Source organism: Equus przewalskii, chromosome 21 (genome assembly GCF_037783145.1).
Source record: "Equus przewalskii isolate Varuska chromosome 21, EquPr2, whole genome shotgun sequence".
Lineage (NCBI taxonomy): Eukaryota > Metazoa > Chordata > Mammalia > Perissodactyla > Equidae > Equus > Equus przewalskii.
In genome coordinates, this window is record NC_091851.1 from 10,544,927 (window position 1) to 10,564,477 (window position 19,551).

The window sequence follows — 19,551 nt, forward strand, 5'->3', positions numbered from 1 at the left end:
AGGAAGGCAAGGGTGGTGTCTGGGTGGGTGTCCAAGAAAAAGGGGTCTAGAGCAGCATTGGGAGGTGATTATTACAAATAGCTAAATTCTAGAAACACAGCAAGGAACAGTATTGTCTAAGAAATGGAAGGGAGCCTATCTATGCATTTTTAAAACTTTAACATCTTTTCTTTTATTCCTGCTTGTTCCAGTTAATATTGCTGTGTAAAAAGTCATTTCACATTTAATGACATAAAAGAACAACCATTTTCTTAGGCTTATAGATTCTGTGGGTCAGGAATTCAGACAGGGCACACTGGGGATGGTTTGTGTCTGTTCCCCAAAGCCAGGGCCAAACTTTCTGACACTATGTAACAAGGACCCTTTTTCTATGGCTTTAAATAACATCTTCCTTAGCTCCCTTCCAGCCCTCACTGCAGCCTACTTCAGGCCTTCTAGACTTCTGCTAACATTCTCCTTTAGGATCCCTCCCACCCTTGCTGCTTCACCTAGTCCTAAAGCCAATGCCACATAGCTTATTTCATGTTATTTTGTTATGTTTTGTTATGATATTCATGCTACTTCCAAGTAACAAAATCTGTACCAGTTACTATCGCCATGTAATAAACTGTTACTGTTTCTATGTAATAAACTTTCCCTCCCACCCCTAGAAGTCGGTAGTAGAAAAATAAAGAAAAAAGTCTGAAGTTACCTTTGGGGGGAAGTGCAAAAGAGAGAGAGGGGACATGACTGGTCAGTGAGGATAAGGTGGATGAACTTGAAGGCACTGAAGTTGTCCAGAACCACGAGGTCATCCTCCTAGCCACGGCTGGCTTTCTTTGGGCTTTCACTGTCAGGCCTGTGGCAAGAAACCCTCAGTATGAAAGCTGGTAAACTGCGGCACTGTTGTTGGAGCCTGTGATCAAGTACTGGCAGTAGTGTAAATGAGTGATGTAAAACAAAACCCATTTCATTATGCTCATAAGTTCTGTCGATCAAGATTTGGAAAGGGCAAGCGGAGATGGCTTGTCTCTGCTCATAATAGCTGCAGCCTAAACTGGGAAGACTCAAAGGCTGGAAGATAATCCATGGCTGGGGACTGGAATCTTTCCAAAAGCCCATTCACTTGCAGGTCTGACTGTAGGTGCTGGCTGCGGCTGGGACCTTATTTGGGGCTATTGGTCACATCTATACAATCATGGACCACAAAACAACATTTTGGTCAACAACAGAACAAATATACAACAGTTGTTCCATGAGATGAGTACCATATAGCCCAGGTGTATAGTACACTATACCATCTAGGTTTGTGTAAGTACACTCTATGATGTTCGCACAACAAAATTGCCTAATGATGCATTTCTCAGAATTCTTGTTGTTAAGGGAGGGATAATTGTTATGGTCTTCCTGTGTAGCTGTTTGAGCTTCCTCAGAGCATGGCAGCCGGGGTCCAAGAGCAAGCAAGAGAGAACCACAAAGAAACTGCATTGCTTTTGCGACCTTTCCTCAGAAGTCACCTGGATTCACTTCTGCTATAGCCATAAGCCAGCCCAGATTCAAGGGGAGGGAACAAAGATACATCCCCTAGATGGGAGGAGTATCAAAGTCACAACGTAAGAAGAGCTTGTGAGGTGGACAATATCGTTGCTGCCATTTCAGAAAAATAATTTGCCACACTGTCACATAACAAAAGCAGTAAGATGATCTATTACAAATGTAGAACATTCTGTGGTTACTGGGGATATGCCAAATCCTTTACAATAAAAAGCAAATAGCACAGATATCAGACGGTTAGAGACTAAGTCTGTGGAGACAAAGATCACTCTGTAAATCTGTCATGAGAATCTTAGGTTCAGAACTTGGGAGCCCCAAAGTCAACATCCATTTCTTCTTGAATAATTCTTCTGGAATTATTTTCCTCCACTTGAAGTATATCTTTTATAAACATTTTGGTTCATGGTAAATTTTCTCAGTTTTGGTTTATCTGAAAATATCTTCATTACATTCTCATTCTTGAATGCTTATTTATCTGGTTGAATAATTCTAGGTTGATGTTTCTTTAGAATTTTGGAAATACTTCATCAGTAATTTGAAAATACTATTTGCCATCTTCTACCTTTGATTTTTACACTGAGAGAGCTCCTTTCAGTCTAGTAATTTATTTGTAGGTATTTTGTCTCTGTTTGCTTTCAAGATATTTTTCTTGGTCGTCTGAAATTTCAGTATAATGTGTCTAGGTTTGGATTCCTTTTATTTCTTTAGTTTGGGATTCATGAGCTTCCTGAATCTGAGAGTTTTGTTTTTCATCAATTCTTGAAAATTTTTTGCTCTTATCTCTTAGAATGTTGCTTCTGCCCTCTTCAGTTCTTTGATGTTCCTGGTATGGTGTGGTTATTAGGCATTCTATCCCTATCATTCTATCTTCCTTGTTTATTACCTCCTGATCCATACTTTCCATCTCTTTGTTTCTCTGATCCTCATTCTGGGTAATTGCTACCTTCCAGTTTGCTTAATTCTTTCTTAAGCAGTGTCTAAGTGATATTAACCCACCTAGGGTGTGTTTTTTCCAATGATGAGTTTTGTATTTCTAGATCTTTTATTTAATTTTTCAAATCTAACAGATTTTTTTTTTGTATTTTCTTATTCTTTGCTCATGTTTTCTACTCCCTTATACATTTTTAAAACATTTTAGAAACATTTATTTTATATTCTTTATCCAATGACTTCAAAATCTGAAGCTTTCACTGCTGAGGCCAGGGTTCATTTCCCGACCAGCGAACACCACCACCTTTCTGTTGGTTGTCATACCGTCGCAGCTGCGTGTTGCGGTGATGCTGAAATCTACACCACCAGTATTTCAAATACCGGCAGGGTCGCCCATGGTAGACAGGTTTCAGAGAAGCTTCCAGACTAAGACAGATTAGGAAGAAGGACTTGGCCACCCGCTTCCAAAAACAATTGGCTGTGAAAACCCTATAAACAGCAGTGGAACATTGTCTGATACAGTGTCAGAAGGTGAGAGGATGGTGCAAAAAGTCCAGGCAGGGTTCTGCTCTGCTGTACACAGGGTCACTAAGAGTTGGAATTGACTCAACAGAGCTGACAACAAAATTAACTCATTTAAAACTATAAACACTACAATTGTTTTGTCCTAGTTTATCATTGATCTTTTAGATTCATTTTTGGTGACTTTTGCTGTATAGAAGTTTTTAATTTTTATGGCAATAAATTTTGTCCATTGTTTTCTTTATGGCTTTTGGGTTTTATGTCATGCTTATGAAACATCACATTGACTTTTCCAATATGCAAATCTGATCATTGCTACTATTTTGTTCTAAATTATATAGTAGCTGCCCATAGACTATAGGCTAAAATCCAAACTCTACAGAATGGCATAAGGCCTTCCTGATTTATTCCTCACTTAATAGCCAGCTCTTCTTTCCATTTTATGCCTCATTAGTAATGAGCTACTTAGAGTTCCCAGAATTCAGTCTTTTGCAAGTCTATGCGTATTTGTATACACTGTTTTCTCTGCTTCAAATGCTGTCTTCTTCCCTGACTCTCCCTTCCCTGTTCTTGTGCATTCTCAAATACTTTCCTATGTTACATCTTTTACTGTCTTAGTACTAACTGCTTACTCATTACATTTATTACAATGCCAATATGCTAAATATTTTACATGCATTACGTCAATTATCCTCAAACAGTCCCATGAAGTAGGTATTGTTATTTCCATTTTCCAGATAAGGAACATGAAGTTAGTAAAGGTTAAGTAACTTTCTCACTATTAGGTATGTAGTACATGGAACCTCCAGGAAATGGGCCCAGGTTTACTTGATTTCAAAGTCCTACCAAATAGCTACTATCCTATACAGAATAAATTTATAATACTTATATTAGCAATTCTCCAGCTTTTTGATCTCAGGACACTTTTGTACTTATAATTGAGAATGCTCCAAATATTTTGTTTATGTGGGATATATTTACTATGTTAAAAATTAAAACCAAAATGTAAAACAATATTTATTTATTTAAAAATAACAATAAGTCCATTACATGTTAATATAAATAACATATTTTAATGAAAACAAAAAAAAAACACGTAGAGATAAAATTGTCATCTTTTGCATTATTGCCAATCTTTTCATGTCTGGCTTAAAGAAGCCAGCTAGATTCTTATTTCTGTTTCTGCTTTCAATTTGATGTACTATGTTGTGTTGGTTGAAGTATATAAAGAAAATCCAGTCTTCCACAGATTGTTACTGGAAATGGAAGGAATATTTTAATGGCTTTATCAGATAACTGTATATACCGTAGTCTTTCTTTATCTGAGAGGGATGCGTTCCATGACCCCTAGTGGATGCCTGAAACCATGGATAGTACTGAACTCTATATCTACTAAGTTTTTTCCTTTGCATAAATACGTAAGATAAAGTTTAATTTATAAACTAGGTACAGTAAGAGATTAACAATAACTAATAATAAAATAGAACAATCATAACAATAGACTGTAATAAAAGTTCTGTGAATCTGATCTCTCTCTCTCTCTTGCCTTTCTTCTTTTTGGGATGACGGGAGATGACAAAATGCCTATGTGATGAGATGAAGTCAGGTGAATAACGTAGGCATTGTGACACAGTGTTAGGCTACTATCGTCACAAGGAGGATTGTCTGCTTCTGGAACATGGTTGACTTCAGGTAACTGAAGCCATGGAAAGTGAAACCATGGATAAGGGGGGACCTCTGCATTCTTTTTTGATACTACACCAAAACCGAAAAAGTGGTAGTTTTTTTGTTAAAGATTTTGTTTTTCCTGTTCCTCCCCAAAGTGCCCCCAGTACATAGTTGTATATTTTAGTTGTGGCAGGTGGGATGCTGCCTCTTCATGGCTTGATGAGTGGTGCCACGTCCGTGCCCAGGATCCAAACCAGCAAAACCCTGGGCTGCTGAAGCAGAGTGCGCGGACTTAACCACTTGCCCACAGGTCCGGCCCCTAAGTGGTAGTTTTTCAAAAGTTAGTTGCAATATAAAATTCGAAATCATATCTATGAACTTTTTGTATGTTTTACACTCATGAGAGAATGAGAATGAAAAAGGTAAATAAACATCTTAGAATTACTATAAAATAACAGTTTGACACCAACGACCCCTTGACATGGTCTGGGGACACCCCATGTGTGGACCACACTTTGAGAACTGCTGCATTATGCATATATATAATATATATATATATCTCATTTAAACTGTATATTATCTGAGGACAAGTTTACCTCTTCTGTCTTTATACATGTACACCTGTGGCTGGTATAGCTGATTCTTGGTGGTCCCAGCTTGTGGGCTGTGTGTGCTTGGCTTCTGGGATTGCCTGCTGCTGAGTCCTCTGGCTCCCCAGTCCTCCTTTCAAGCCTTCACTTCCCTAGTACTTCTCTTGTACAACGTGTAATGTCTAATTACCTGTGGAATACAGGAATGCCCATATTATACAGAATATACCTCCCAATTATACAGTACTAATTTATTTTCCAAATTTTAATAACAGTTACTCCAAGAGCAAACTGGACACTTTTGGTATTACATACTTATGTGTCACTTATTTGAGAAAGAAATTTGATTCTTTACATATTTCATGGTAATAAGCTGGCACTTAATGTTTTTTTTCTTCTTAAACTAACATTTACTGATTACTTACTATGAGCCTGATACTTTTCTCAGTACTTCATGTATATTAGCTTATTTAGTCCACATGACAACTCTATGAGATAGTATTACTATCCTCATTTTTCAAATGTGGAAACTGAGTCATAGAAAGATTAAGTAAATTTTTCAAGGTGACACAATTGGTAGGTAGCAAAGCCAAGACATGAACTCAGATTCTCTTGGTTCTATAATCCTTGCTCCTAACCACTACACTACCACTGTCTATCTTGACTTAAACATTGTTTTCTTTTCTTATTCAAGCCACTTATTTTAATAAAGGTCCCTAATTCCCTTTTAAATCTAAAATTCTGTTTTCATAGATAACTTTCATAATAGACTGTTTTTATCCTTTTAATATTTCTTCATAGAGAAGAATACTAGCAGAAAAATACACTGGATAACACAAAAGTTATTAAAATGGATTTGGGATAATTTGCAGTTGAGAAATCTTTCCTGTCCAATTAACGCATATTTTTATCTAGGAATCCCAGAGCAGGAATCAGTTCTGACATCTCATTCCCATACTAGCCCCAAACTGCCTCCCTGGCTGTTATTCTTGATTGCTGAAGGCTCAGATTCTTGGTTGCTTCCCTCTCTTCTGAGGAGCTTCTTCCATCATCCTCCCCACCTCACGTCTACAACCAGGCCAAAGAGAAAGTCCCTCTAGTTCAATGATTCTCAAATTTTAGAAGCATCAGAACCACTTGGAGGGTTTGCTGAAACAGATTGTTGGGTCCCAAACCCAAACTTTCTGATTTGCTAAATATGGAGTGAGGCCTAAGAGTTTGAATTTCCCTAAGAGTCCAGGTGATGCTGAAGCTGCCGGTCTGAGGACCATACTTTGAGAACTATTGCCTTACTCAGTGCAATCTCTGCTTCTCAAGGCAGATTTAAAGGTGGTTATATGTTAAATAATTCATGTTAACAGTTACAAGGAAATATTGAAGGGATTACAAAACGTTACTGAGTCTTGGTCTTAGATGCTAGATGGTAAAAGGCCACCCACACTTTCATTCTCCCCAGTGCAAGGCTGGCCCCCACGTCCCACACGCAACGAGGCAGAACCCTGTTTTTTCCTACTGTATAGGAGGGATGCAAGGATTGAACGAAATTAAGCTCTTAAGTGACACCTCAGTAAATGATGGCTACTTTCATTTCATTTCATATCATACCGCTAGTCGGCTACCTACTCAGTTCAGAGGGTCATATCCTTCAGGCTTATTAAAGGGCGGCGTGAGGAGAAACAGGCAACGGCGCCTGCGCAGCTCAAAAAACGAGGCTCCTCTCGGAGTCCGCGCGGAACCTCCGCAGCCAGGTGGACCACTCCGCAGCAGGGGGCGGAGACAGAGCTGCAGGTGGGCGTCTGCTTCCGGCCACGTGATCACAAGCACGCCCAATGGGGAAGCCTGACGTCACCCCCGCTTTCTCACCCTGGCAACGGGCGGGTGACTACTTCCGGTGCTGTGAGGGCTCCGGGCTGACGCGGGTGAGTGTCCCTGTTTCTCACGCTGTCCGCGCTGCTGCCGCTGTCGCGCCGCTCGTTTCCTCTGTTCGGGTCGCGTACGCTCGCTGGGACGTCCTCTCCCGGGCCGGGAGCGGGCGGCTCGCTGGATGCCCCTTCCTTGGGGCGGTGCTGAAGGAGGGGACATGGGACGTTTCTCCTCCCCTAGTCTATTCGCGCGTGGGGCCCCCTTCCCAGGCTTCCCTCGAGCTTGGCGGCCTCATTCCCTTTCGGGGGAAGGGACTGTCTGTGTGTGTGTGTGTGTGTGTGCGCGTGTGTGCGTGCGTGTGTGGTCCTCACATTCCTTCGCGCACTTCGCAGTCAGGGGCTGCACGTTTCTCCGAGTCCGAGGCTTGCAGAGACCCGAGGGTGTGCGCCCTAGTGCTGCGTGTCGGTTGGGGCCGCAGCAGCCCCGTGGTGTAGTAGAGGCCTGATTAGAAGTCCCGAGGGACGTTAGCATTTATTGATGGGTCGGAGGAGAAGGAGGAGGAAGGGACCAAGAAGATGGAGAAGGAGCAGTTGGAGAGGAGGGTGGAAAACAGGAGCTGGAGGGGCCCTGGAAATAGAGGGCATGGTGTTTCCGGAAGAATGGAGTTCAACTTGACTCGCCTCTGTAGGGGAGGGGAATGAAAGGTATTTTGGGGAGGCCCATGTGACAGAGATCATCGAATACTAAGCTATGGAATTTTTATACACTTGGGAATTTAATAACTTCCTTTTTTGTGTTAAATAAAGCTTTCCTCCCACTTATAAAAAGCAGTGCATGCTTAGTAAAGAATGTCTGGAAAATGCAGAAATAAGGAACGATCATCTATAGTTCCACCAACCTAGCATTTTGATCCTTTTATATTTTTTTATAGCATATTATTAACCTACTTATGATCATAGTGTATATGTATAAAAATATGATAACTAAAAGTCATAATATTTGTGCTTTGCATCCATTGCATGGGTAGATCATTGTTTTTGAGATATAATTCACAAACCATAAAATCCACCCTTTTAATTGTAAATTTCAGTGGTTTTTAGTATAGTCAGCAAGTTCTTCACCTATTACCACTATCTAATTCTAGAATATTTTCGTCACTTCCAAAAGAAACTCAGTATCTATTATAGTCACTCCCCATTAGATCTCCCCTCCCCTACTCCCTCTGCCCCTGGCAACCACTAATCTACTTTCTGTGTCTGTGGATTTTCTTATTCTAGACGTTTTATGTAAATGGAATAATATGCTATGTGGCCTTTTGTGTCTCCCTTCTTTCACTTAGCATAATGTTTTCAAGGTTCATCCATATTGTATTATGTGTCAGCACTACATTCCTTTTTATGGCTGAGTACTATTCTACTATGAATATGCCATATTTTCTTTATCCGTCATCAGTTGATGGTCATTTGGATTGTTTCCACTTTTTGACTATTAAGAATAATTCTGCTATAAACATCCAAGTACAAGTTTTTGTGTGGACATATGTTTTCAGTTCTGCTGGGTATATACCTAGAAATGGAATTGCTAGGTCATATGGTAACTGTTTAACTTTTTGAAGAACTGCCAGATATTTTCCAAAGTGGTCTGCACCAGCAGGATATGGGGGTTCTGATTTCTCCATATCTTTGCTAACAGTGTTATCTATCTTTTAAAAAAAATATTATATTTATTTTGAATTACTTTTTATTTTTTTGCTTGAGGAAGATTAGCCCTGAGGTGACATCTGTGCCAGTCCTCCTCTACTGTATATGTGGGTTGGCACCACAACATGGCTTGATGAGCAGTGTAAGTCTGTGCCTGGGATCCAGAAGCACAAACCTGGGCCACTAAAGTGGAGCGTGCAGAACTTTAACCACTCTGCCATGGGGCAGGCCTCTTACCCATTGTTTTGATTGTAGCCATACTATTGTTTGTGAAATGGTATCTCATTGTGCTTTTGATTTGCATTTCCTTGATGGCTGATAATGTTGAGCATCATTTCCTATGCTTGTTGGCCCTTTTTATATCTTTGGAGAATGTCCATTTAGTTCGTTTGCCTATTATTAAATTGAGTTGTTTTTTTATTTTAAAGTTGTATGAATTCTTTTTTTTTATTTTTTAATTTTTTTAATTTTTTTAAAGATTTTATTTTTCTCCCCAAAGCCCCCCGGTACATAGTTGTATATTTCGTTGTGGGTCCTTCTAGTTGTGGCATGTGGGACGCTGCCTCAGCGTGGTCTGATGAGCAGTGCCATGTCCACACCCAGGATTCGAACCAACGAAACACTGGGCCGCCTGCAGCGGAGCGCGCGAACTTAACCACTCGGCCACGGGGCCAGCCCCTAAAGTTGTATGAATTCTTTAGGTAGTCTGGATACAAGTCCCTTATCAGATATATGATTTGCAGTATTTTTTACATTTTCTTCCATTTTGTGGGGTTTCTTTTTACTTTCTTGATAGTGGTTTTTGAAGTACAAAAGTTTGAAATTTTGATGAAGTCTAATTTATCTATATTTTCTTTGGTTGCTTGTGCTTTTGTTGTCATATCTAAAACCGTTTCCAAATCCAAGATCATGAATATTTATGATGATTTTTCTAAGAGTTTTATAGTTTTAACTCTTACTTTTAGGTCTTGATTTATGTAGAGTTAATTTTTCTATGTGGTGTGAGGAATCCAACCTCATTCTTTTGTGTGTGACTATCGAGTTTTTGTATCATCATTTGTTGAAAAGACTGTTATTTCCCTGTTGAATGGCCTTGGCACCCTTGACAAAAACTAATTGTAAATACGTGGGTTATCATTTTCTTGACTTTTTCCTCTGTGTTGGACATTTAGGTTGCTAGGACATTTAGAGTTTTTTTTTTTCTAAATTACCCTTTGTTAAACACAACATAAAAGACATAAAACCTTTTTCGTATTTAAAGTTATTTTGGTAGAAAGTGTTCTCAGAAGTGGAATTATTGGGTCAGACATGAATAAGTCTGTTTTGGAGCTCATTTAACGAGGCATTAAACCTTTAATGTCATGATGTTAAGAGCAACAAAATGCTTTATTCATTAGTTGCTATAGCTGAAGGGCTGGATTTCTGTAAAAGCCTTCTCCTGTAAGATGGATGGATTCCATGGCTTCCTTCCTCCTTCAGCTGCTTCTGGAAGACTAAGTAAAGCTAGAGTGAAAAACTTCAACACCAGCAGTAAACAGGACATGTGGCAGTGTTCTAAATGGTTTAAAGAAAAAAAAAAGATGGTGTCATCACATGCAGTAGGAAAATAAAACAATCTTTGAGAGAAACGGGTCAAGATTTAGATCTTAAATTGCTGTCGTGAAAGTCCCTGGAGCAAAAACAATGTTTTCTTCTGAGTTTCTCATCTGGCTTTGATAATCAAGTTAATTTACATTCATCTTGTTCTCAGAGATGGGTGACTTAAATCTTCTCTTTTTAGTAGATAGTACCCAGTAAAAAAAAAATTCAAATACAAAAGGTTATTAGGAGAAAGTCAAGTTTCTCTTTTATCCTTGCCCCTCAGTCTCCCAGTTCTCCTTAAAGGTATCCGTGGTACTGTCACTAGTGTCTGTATAGACTAGTTCATACATAGAGTATCTCTGGAGAAATAATATACGCCAAATTAGACATTGTAAGGCTCTTGATGCTTAGTAACAAATTTCTTTTCAAAATGGTTGTGTCAGTTTATGGTGACAGTACAGTGCTAGTTAGAATGATTTCATTTCTGTTTGTATTCCTTTGAATATTCTTTCCTTAAAGTTAGATATCCAGAGGGCCAGCCCCATGGTTAACGGTTAAGTTTGGTGTGCTCCACTTTGGCAGTCAGGGTTCGCAGGTTCAGATCCTGGGCATAGAACCTACACCACTCGTCAGCCATGCTGTGGTGGCATCCCACATACAAAATAGAGGAAGACTGGCACACATGTTAGCTCAGGGCTAATCTTCCTCAAGCAAAAAAAAGAAGATTGGCTATAGATGTTAGCTCAGGATGAATCTTCCTCACCAAAATAAATAAATAAATAAATAAATAAATTGGATATCCCATTTATATTTCCTCTTTGATATATTGTCTGCTCATGTCTTTTGGCATGCTGTTTGTCTTCATTGGAGTTGTCCTTTATGAGATTTATTTTAGCTGCCTGTTGTAGATGGTTGTTTTAAGGTAGCCTGGATTTGGGGAGAAAAGTTAAAATGCTTTTTGTAACATTTATGCTAAGAGGTGTGTGAGCTGAACAAGGGTCAAGGCAGTAGGGAAAAGGAAATTAAATGCTTGAGGGACAAACCTGTAGGATTTGGAAACTGGATGTAGTCCAAAATGACTTCAAGTTGACTTAGAAAGGGATGGTGCTATTGAGAAAAATAAGGAGTAGTGTTGAATGAACCATTGTCTCTGGGGACAGATGAGTTTGTTTTGGGTAGGCTAAGAGTGAGGAGGATCCGGGTTGAGCTGTCCAGGAGACTTGCAGCTAGAGCTTGAGAGGCAGAAGATAAAGAGTTAGGAATCATCTGAGTTATTGAAAGGATAGTTTTGAAAGGTTGGCAGTGGATGAAATTGCTCAAGGAGAAATTTGAGAATAGGTCCGTGGACAGGCTTTCTGGGAGTCATGGCAGAGGACAAAGTTGGGAGGGGTCAGAGGGGCCATGAAGAGCTAGGAGAGTAGATTAGCATGCTTGTGAAGGAGAGCAGGGGATCTGGAGAATCAAAGGTTGCAAGCAGAAATTAAGAAACTTGTTGACTTGGAAAAGATACATTTTATGGGTAAAGATACAGTTTATGGGAAGCCAGAAGTTTTTTTTTCCCCAAACAACTTTATTAAGATATAATTCATTTATCATATAATTTACCCACTTTAGATGTATAATTCAATGGTATTTAGTATATTCAGAATTGTGCAACTATCACCACAATTAATTTTAGAACATTTTTATTGCTCCCCAAGGAAACCCTACTCCATTGGCAGTCACTCCCCATTTCCCCTCCATCCTTCTGGTCCTAGGCAACCACTGATAGACTTTCTGCTTCTTTAGATTTGCCTGCTCTGGACATTTCATATAAATAGAAACATACAATATGTGGCCTTTTGAGTTTGACTTCTTTCATTGTGGTTAAGGTTCATTCATGCCATAGTATGTATCAGTACTTCATTCCTTTTTATGGCTAAATAATATTGCATTGTATAAATATACAGTAGTCCCCCGTTGTCTACAGTTTCACTTTTTGCAGTTTCTTTTAGCCTCAGTCAACTGCGGGGTTCAAAAACATTAAATAGAAAATTCCAGAAATAAGCAACTCATAGGTTTTAAATTGTGTGCTGTGCTGAGTACCATGATGAAATCTCACGCCATCCCTCTCCGTCCCGCCTGGGTCATGAATCATCCATTTGTCCTGCATATCCACGCTGTATATACTACCCTCCTGTTAGTCACTTAGTAACCACCTCGGTTATCAGATTGACTGTCACAGTATCACAGTGCTTGTGTTCAAGAACCGTTATTTTACTTAATAATGGCCCCAAAGTGCAAGAGTAGTGATGCTGGCAAAGTGATGCTGGATTTGCCAAAGAGAAGCTGTAAAGTGTTTCCTTTAAGTGAAAAGATGAAAATTCTTGACTTAGAGAAAAAAAATCATGTGCTGAGGTTGCTGAGATCTACGGTAAGAAGGACTCTTCTGGGGCCAGCCTGGTAGCGCAGCGGTTAAGTGCGCATGTTCTGCTTTGGCGGCCTGGGGTTCTCCGGTTTGGATCTCGGGTGCGGACATGGCACTACTTGGCAAGTCTTCCAGTGGTAGGTGTCCCACATATAAAGCAGAAGAAGTTGGGCATGGATGTTAGCTCAGGGGCAATCTTCCTCAAAAAAAGAAAAAGAAGCCCTCTTCTATCCATGAAATTGTGAAGAAGGAAAAAGAAATTCATGCAAGCTTTGCTGTTGCACTTCAAATATGTATGTATAGGAAAAAACACAGTCTATATAGAGTTCAGAACTGTCTGTGGTTTCAGGCATCCACTGGGGGTCTTGGAACATATCCTCTGTGGATAAGAAGGTGCTACTGTACCACATTTTCTTTAATCATGAGTTTATGGATATTTGAATTGTTTCTACTTTTTGACGTGTGAATAGGTCTTCTATAGACATTCATGTACAAGTTTTTGTGTGGACATATTCTCAGTTCTCTTGGGTATCCAGGCATACCTCATTTTATTGCACTTTGCAGATACTATGTTTTTATAAGATCTTCCACCAGCAAAAGGATTACAATTCACTGAAGGCTCAGATGATCGTTAGCATTTTTTAGCAATAAAGTTTTTTAAAAATAAGGTATGTGCATGTTTTTAGACGTAATGCTATCTCACTTAATAGACTACAGTATAGTATAAATCTATCTATTATATGCACTGGGAAACCAACAAATGTCTGTGACTCACTTTATTGTGATATTCACTTTATTGTGGTTGTCTGGAACCAAACCCACAACATCTCTGAGGTATGTCCTGTATTCCTAGGAGTGGAATTGCTGGGTCATATGCTAACTTTACGTTTAACTTTTCAAGCAGCTGTTGCAGAGGATGGACAAATTGCCAGTGAAGTGCATTTTAACATCATCACTAGTAGGAAATTGCAAAATGTCCATATTCAAGCATATTATTGAGAAATAAAGGTGTTATAAAAGATGATGTATACAATTGTTTTCTGTTGTGTAAAACTGTGACATGCTTATGCATCTCCTTTCATTGGAAACCTTTTGAGTTGAGTGTTACCTCAAAGCTTAGATGAAGAGTTAGACGTTTTTCTTGTGGATCAATGTACTGATGTAAGTATGTTTCATCAGTTTTAAATAGTGATTTGTAATAATGACTAAAACTGTGGTGAAAATATCACAGGGGTATTTGATGTTAATCTGTGGTCATGATTTATTTTTTACTCCTTAGTCTTAACTATAGAGATCAAATACTGTAATGTTTTTTTCTTTAAATTTGGATTGCCAGTAGTTTGTACAGCCCCAGAAGTTCAAGATCCAGAAAAACAAAAACAGAAAAGACCTTTTGGGCCAGTATTGCTGATTAGCCATATTTTTGTCTGTTCCTTCCTTAGGTGGAATGAGTGTTGAGAAGCTTCAGAATATGGCATTTCCTCTGATACTGTAGTTTTTTTTCCCCTGATACTGCAATTTTTAAGTAGGATCTCATAGGGTTACTTTATTTTGGTACTTGGACTTAGCTAGTTATCTTGTGTTCCCTTAAATAAATAGAAATTTTGTTGTAAGCAATACGTTCAGATTATTTAAAATCGAAAGGGACAAAATGGCGAACAGTGAAGTTTCCATCCCACCTTTGTCCATCCTTCCTCCAAATCTTCTTCTGCTGACCACTGTTATACCATTTTTTGATATATTCTTCCAGATTTGTACTTTGCATATATATTAGCTGTATTATTTTTTTCTCCCCTCCCTCAAAATATGGTACTGCATGTATTTCTGTATCATGCCTTTTATACTTAACCAAAATATCATCAAGATCAGTTATTCCATATTTGTATATCAAGAATGTTTTCATTTTTTCCAGTGGCTGCTTTTATTTTTAACCACTTCCATCAAGACATACTGTTGGTCCATTTCTTTCCTATTGTAGACAATCCTTGAGTGTGCATTTGTAATTTTGATCAGTTTTGCCAAGTTGCCCTTGTTGAGTTGTATTAATTTCTGCTGCTACTAGCAATATATGAGAACTCTTGTTTCTCTATACCCTCAAAACATGCTGTTGTCTTACTTTTTGATCTTTGCCAATCCAAATTAAAAAATGGTATTTGAATGTAGTTTTATTTTGCATTTTTCTTTTGAGTGAGGTTTAGTATCTTTTGATCCATTTAAACGGTTATATAATTTTTCTGTAAACTGGGATTTGCCCATTTGCCCTTTGTTTGCAGTTTTTTTAGTCATTTCTTGGAACTCTTTATTTATTAGGTAAGTTAGACCTTTAATGGGTTCTGAGTTAAACAGAAACTGGTGTTGGAGTAAAAGTTGCTCCATTTGTAATTGAATTAGAAACATTCCAGTAATCATGGAGAGTTGGAAGCCAGTGTTGCACATTGGATAGCCTGTCTGCTTGCGTTCCTTTCCCAGTTCAGCAGAACTTTGGGGCCAGCTTTTTGGAGGAGTTTATTGAGATGACATGGTTTGCTGAATAAATATATTTCAGATAGTTGCTGAGGAATGGTAGATTGCTCAAGAAATAACATATTAATTCATCTTCCACATTTTATTTTATTTAGATAAGCTTCAGAAATAATGTTTTTAAATCTCTCATATATATTAAAATGCCTATTACATCAAACCTTATTCATTATAAAATGTAGATGTTCTACTTATTTATGAAAAAATGCATCCGATGACAGTGAGTCAGAGTAGCTTGAAGTTTAATAATCCATACTGCTTGGATGTGTTTTCATTTGAACTGAAACTCTTGATTTTCTAAAGCCTGAGTTTTCAATCGACCTATGTTGATGGGGCTAGTAGGCCCAAACTCATTTCATGGCTGGGTCAGACATCATGGCCTGTATAGGCCGGAGATGAACTACTAATCATTTAAATTCCACTTTGTCAACTGACGCATGAATAAATAGTAACCTATCTCAGAGAAATAACCAAAGTCAAATAAAGGTATTGAGGCAGATCTTTGTGAAGTCATTGGAAGAAAATCCATCCTTAGAAAGAGAGACACCACCACAAATCAAAAACAAAAACAGACATTTTAATTCACTGTTATTTAATCAACATCAGCACTCTTTCGTATTCAAAAATTGTTTTTCTACATTTATGGATATATGTAAACATTTTAATGTAATAGTGTGTGTATATATATATATATATATATTTTTTTTTTTTGATTGGCACCTGGGCTAACAACTGTTGCCAATCTTTTTTTATTTTCTGCTTTATCTCCCCAACCCCCACCCCCCGTACACATTTGTATATCTTAGTTGCAGGTCCTTCTAGTTGTGGGATGTGGGATGCTGCCTCAACGTGGCCTGACGAGCGATGCCATGTCTGCGCCCAGGATCTGAACCCTGGGCCGCCACAGTGGAGCGTGCGAACTTAACCACTAGGCCATGGAGCCGGCCCCGCATATATATATTTTTGATTTAAAACTATTTGTCCTTTAAATGTTATTTAATAAAAATTGAATGGACTCTTTTTAACCAGGAATTAGAGTTAAAATACCATATTGCATTGCCTCTCAGACCATCTCTGGTGTAAAGGGCCAATTTAAAAAAATTTTCAATCCATTGTTGGCTTTTCCTTTTGTAAAATACAAAAGAAAAAAGCCTCCCAAAAACCCTTAAATATTGAACTGTGAGTGAAAGATAAAAATAAGAACTCAAATTTTTATTAGATTTAACAGAAAATAGTTTCAAAAATTAATTATAAACAAAACATGAGGAAATAGAAAAGAATTACAAAAACTATGTACATTGTTATATTAATTGTATTATATTAATCTATTAATAAAATAATAATTTCTTGCAGACTGGTAACAAACACTGTCTGCAGACCGCACTTTGAGTAACACTGCTCTTCTGGACTAGGCTGCTAAGTTACTCTTTATGTTACTGTTTATGTTTTATATTGGGAAAAGATAGACTTGTGCCCCTTCCCATTTCTCACTTTAGAATAAGGTGCAGATTTTTACCTAACAGTGTGAATCTAGGTGTTTAAGTAGTTTCAACCGCCTGACTCTTGAATTTTCTTTAAATCTGTGTGTGTTGATTTTTAAAAGATCCGTTTTCCCTTGATCTGAAATGTCTTCTGCCATCATTATTTTTACTAAGCCAAGATTGCTAGAGGCTTGTGAGCTTGTAAGAAAAATTAGAAACTTTGTGGTATAAGTTGCTTGTAATCTGTTTTATTAAATTTTAATAAAATTTTATTTTATTAAATTTCATTTATCTGTTGAGAATCTCAGAAATAATGCTTTCATGAAAAGTAACAAGTATTTGCACGTGTTATTTTAATTTCTTGGTTTAGTCATATAATTTTGTTAGCATTTGTGTTTTCCAATTGAGCTGTGGGGCATTAAACAGTTTTTCTTAAGAGGTTCTTCACAGGCAGGTGTGAATCGGTATGTTGCTTCATTTCTTTAAGCAGCAATCTGTAGATCTTAATGTTCTCACCACAATGTATAATTTTACAAAAAATTGTAATCGTATAAGGTAATGGATGTGTTAACTGACCTTATTGTGGTGACCATTTTGCAGTATAAACATGTATCAAATCATCGCGTTGTATAACTTAAACTTACATAGTGTTATATATTGATTATATCTAAATAAAGCTGGAAAAAAAGTAAGCTGCAATCTAGGCTTTATATCAAGGCTTGGTGATATTGCCAGCACTGCCTGTGATTCTAGAATGTCCCAGAGATTATTAGCATTTGGTTTGGAGGGAGTAGAAAGTGATATTTAAGTCACATTGAGGTTTTCTTCAACGTTGATAAAAATCAAAGATAAAATATCTTTGGATTCCACACAAGGTCTTTTTACAACAGTTCTTTTGTTTATATTGCTTAAAGCAAGTACTGTTAGTGGACAGAGAAGTTTAAATTCTAACCTTTTTATATTCTTTGTATTACCCAGTTAAATAACTTTAAAATTATGTTTTTTGAAAGCTACCGTTGCATGATTTGTATAAGTTATATGTGTATTAGTGGAAAGAAATGCATACCGTCTTTGCCTGTTTTCCTTTAGGGTAATTCCTCTCCTGCAATTACTTTTGGATGGAAGTATGCACTTTTCCCAATAGAAGATGGTAATCTCGGAGAATGACCATGGAGAAGGGGATGAATTCTGGAGAAGGGCTGCCTTCCAGATCATCTCAAGTTTCGGCTATTAAAATAACAACCAAAGAGTTGGAAACAAAGCAGTCCCATAAAGAGAAGCGAGGGGGCTTTGTGTTGGTGCATGCAGGTAAGCCCTATGTGGGGGAGTCAGAAAATGAAAATAATGTTGATTTTTTTTTTTTCTTGCCGTGAAGTACACTGAGAATTGAATTTCACATTTGGAGGAGGCAAGCTGCCGGAGAAGAGTTGGAACCAAAGAGATTGACTTTGATGTAGGGAGGGCCTCCCCTACTCCCTGCTGGGAAGATCTTACAGTTGCAGTTTTCCTATGCCTTCTTCAGTCCTCTACTGTGTTATTTACTTTTACCCAGTATAATAGATATATTTAAATAGTGTTAAAACCAGACAAGGTAATCTTTTAAACTCCGGTTTATGTTTTTAAAAATAATGCTGCAGAAAAAGTTTTGTTGACTCCATATTTGATTGTGGCCATCTTAGCGTATAATTACACAGCTTTAGAGCCAGTTTGCCTTCTTGGTATTATAAATGAGGAAACTTAGAACCAGAGAGATTAAGTGGCTTCAGCCATGTGGCTAGTTTGTGCTAGAGCCAGGTTGAGAAACCCTTAGTGGGCCCGTAAGTCCCAGTGTAGTGTTTTTGGCAACATATCATGATGCCTGTATTCTCTCCTTCAGAGGACTTTGAGGACAGATGCAGTGAAGTTCAACCGCTGGGTCCCTCATCATTGAAGGGTCTTGGGTTTCGGAGCAGTGCAGCTCTGCCCAGATCTGCTCAGCAGCCTTTCTTTTCCTTTGGTCCGTTTTACTTGCCTGCATTCAGAATCTAAAGTGCGTGACCTCCGTGAAGGAAGAAGGAATGGCTAGGTCTGCTTTTAAGTTTCCTCACACAGTCAGGCAGGATGGGAGCAAGATTAACTTTGATATGGGGTAAGGAGTGAAATTGTATCTTCTTATCAAACTAACGTCCTGCCTGCTCATTAACCTTTTGCTACGTCTAGTTCGGACAACTTGAGAAGTCATACAGAATCTAATCCAGAAGAATCTAAAAAAAAAAAAAGTTCAATTTCCTGTTCTTTCAAATTATTTTTCAAAGAAATGAGGTAAATTTATAGAAATAACCCAGTTAGAAGTAAACCTGGGACCAGAACTCCTGCCTTGAGACTTCAGTCTTCTTTCTACTATACCATGTTGATGGTACACCTTTCATAGTACCTAGTGAGTTATTTTGTTCGGAATGAATATTTCAGAACTATACAAGACATGTCTGAAATTTGTAACCAGGAACAATATAGAGCTTTTGATTAGTTGGAAAGCATTGCTTTCATGACTGGCATGGTGGTATTGCTCCTCTCTCAGACACACACTTGATGGTAATGGCTCTTACATAAAGTTAGTGCTGGGGGTCAGCAGTAATAGGAGGAAATCTGGGTTATGGCAGGAAATTGCGTGGATTAAGGGTGACCCCCCTTCTAAATGATTAGAAGGTCAGATAAAGTGATTATGCAGAAGTATATATCTTGCTCATTAAAGGGTCAAAATTTCAATTCCTCATCCA

At 38.2% G+C, this 19,551-nt stretch overlaps 1 protein-coding gene and 1 long non-coding RNA gene across 14 annotated transcripts in view; one reads left to right on the forward strand and one right to left on the reverse strand.

Annotated features, from left to right (window-relative positions):
* LOC103559905 (uncharacterized) overlaps positions 1 to 7,141 on the reverse strand; it is a 45,886-nt gene extending 38,745 nt beyond the window's left edge. The window contains exons 1-3 of one of the 2 annotated variants that reach the window (XR_547074.2): positions 6,867 to 7,141; positions 5,250 to 5,433; positions 3,992 to 4,972 (exon numbers count right to left, since the gene is read on the reverse strand). This is a non-coding gene — a long non-coding RNA (uncharacterized lncRNA). Of the gene's footprint in view, positions 1 to 3,991; positions 4,973 to 5,249; positions 5,434 to 6,866 lie in introns of those variants that run through there. The other variant, XR_547075.2, reaches the window with a different exon arrangement.
* Positions 6,954 to 19,551, forward strand: part of TASP1 (taspase 1) — a 244,064-nt gene continuing 231,466 nt past the window's right edge. For 8 of the 12 annotated variants that reach the window (XR_011530954.1, XR_011530953.1, XM_070588804.1 and 5 more), the window contains exons 1-2: positions 7,055 to 7,162; positions 17,885 to 18,103. Coding sequence is in view for 8 of the 12 variants with exons in the window: in XM_070588804.1 (XP_070444905.1) it covers positions 17,959 to 18,103 (145 nt within the window). In the remaining 4 variants the exon portion in view is untranslated. Of the gene's footprint in view, positions 7,163 to 17,884; positions 18,104 to 18,671; positions 18,924 to 19,551 lie in introns of all 12 variants that reach the window. The other 4 variants (XM_070588809.1, XM_070588805.1, XM_070588800.1 and 1 more) reach the window with 3 other exon arrangements.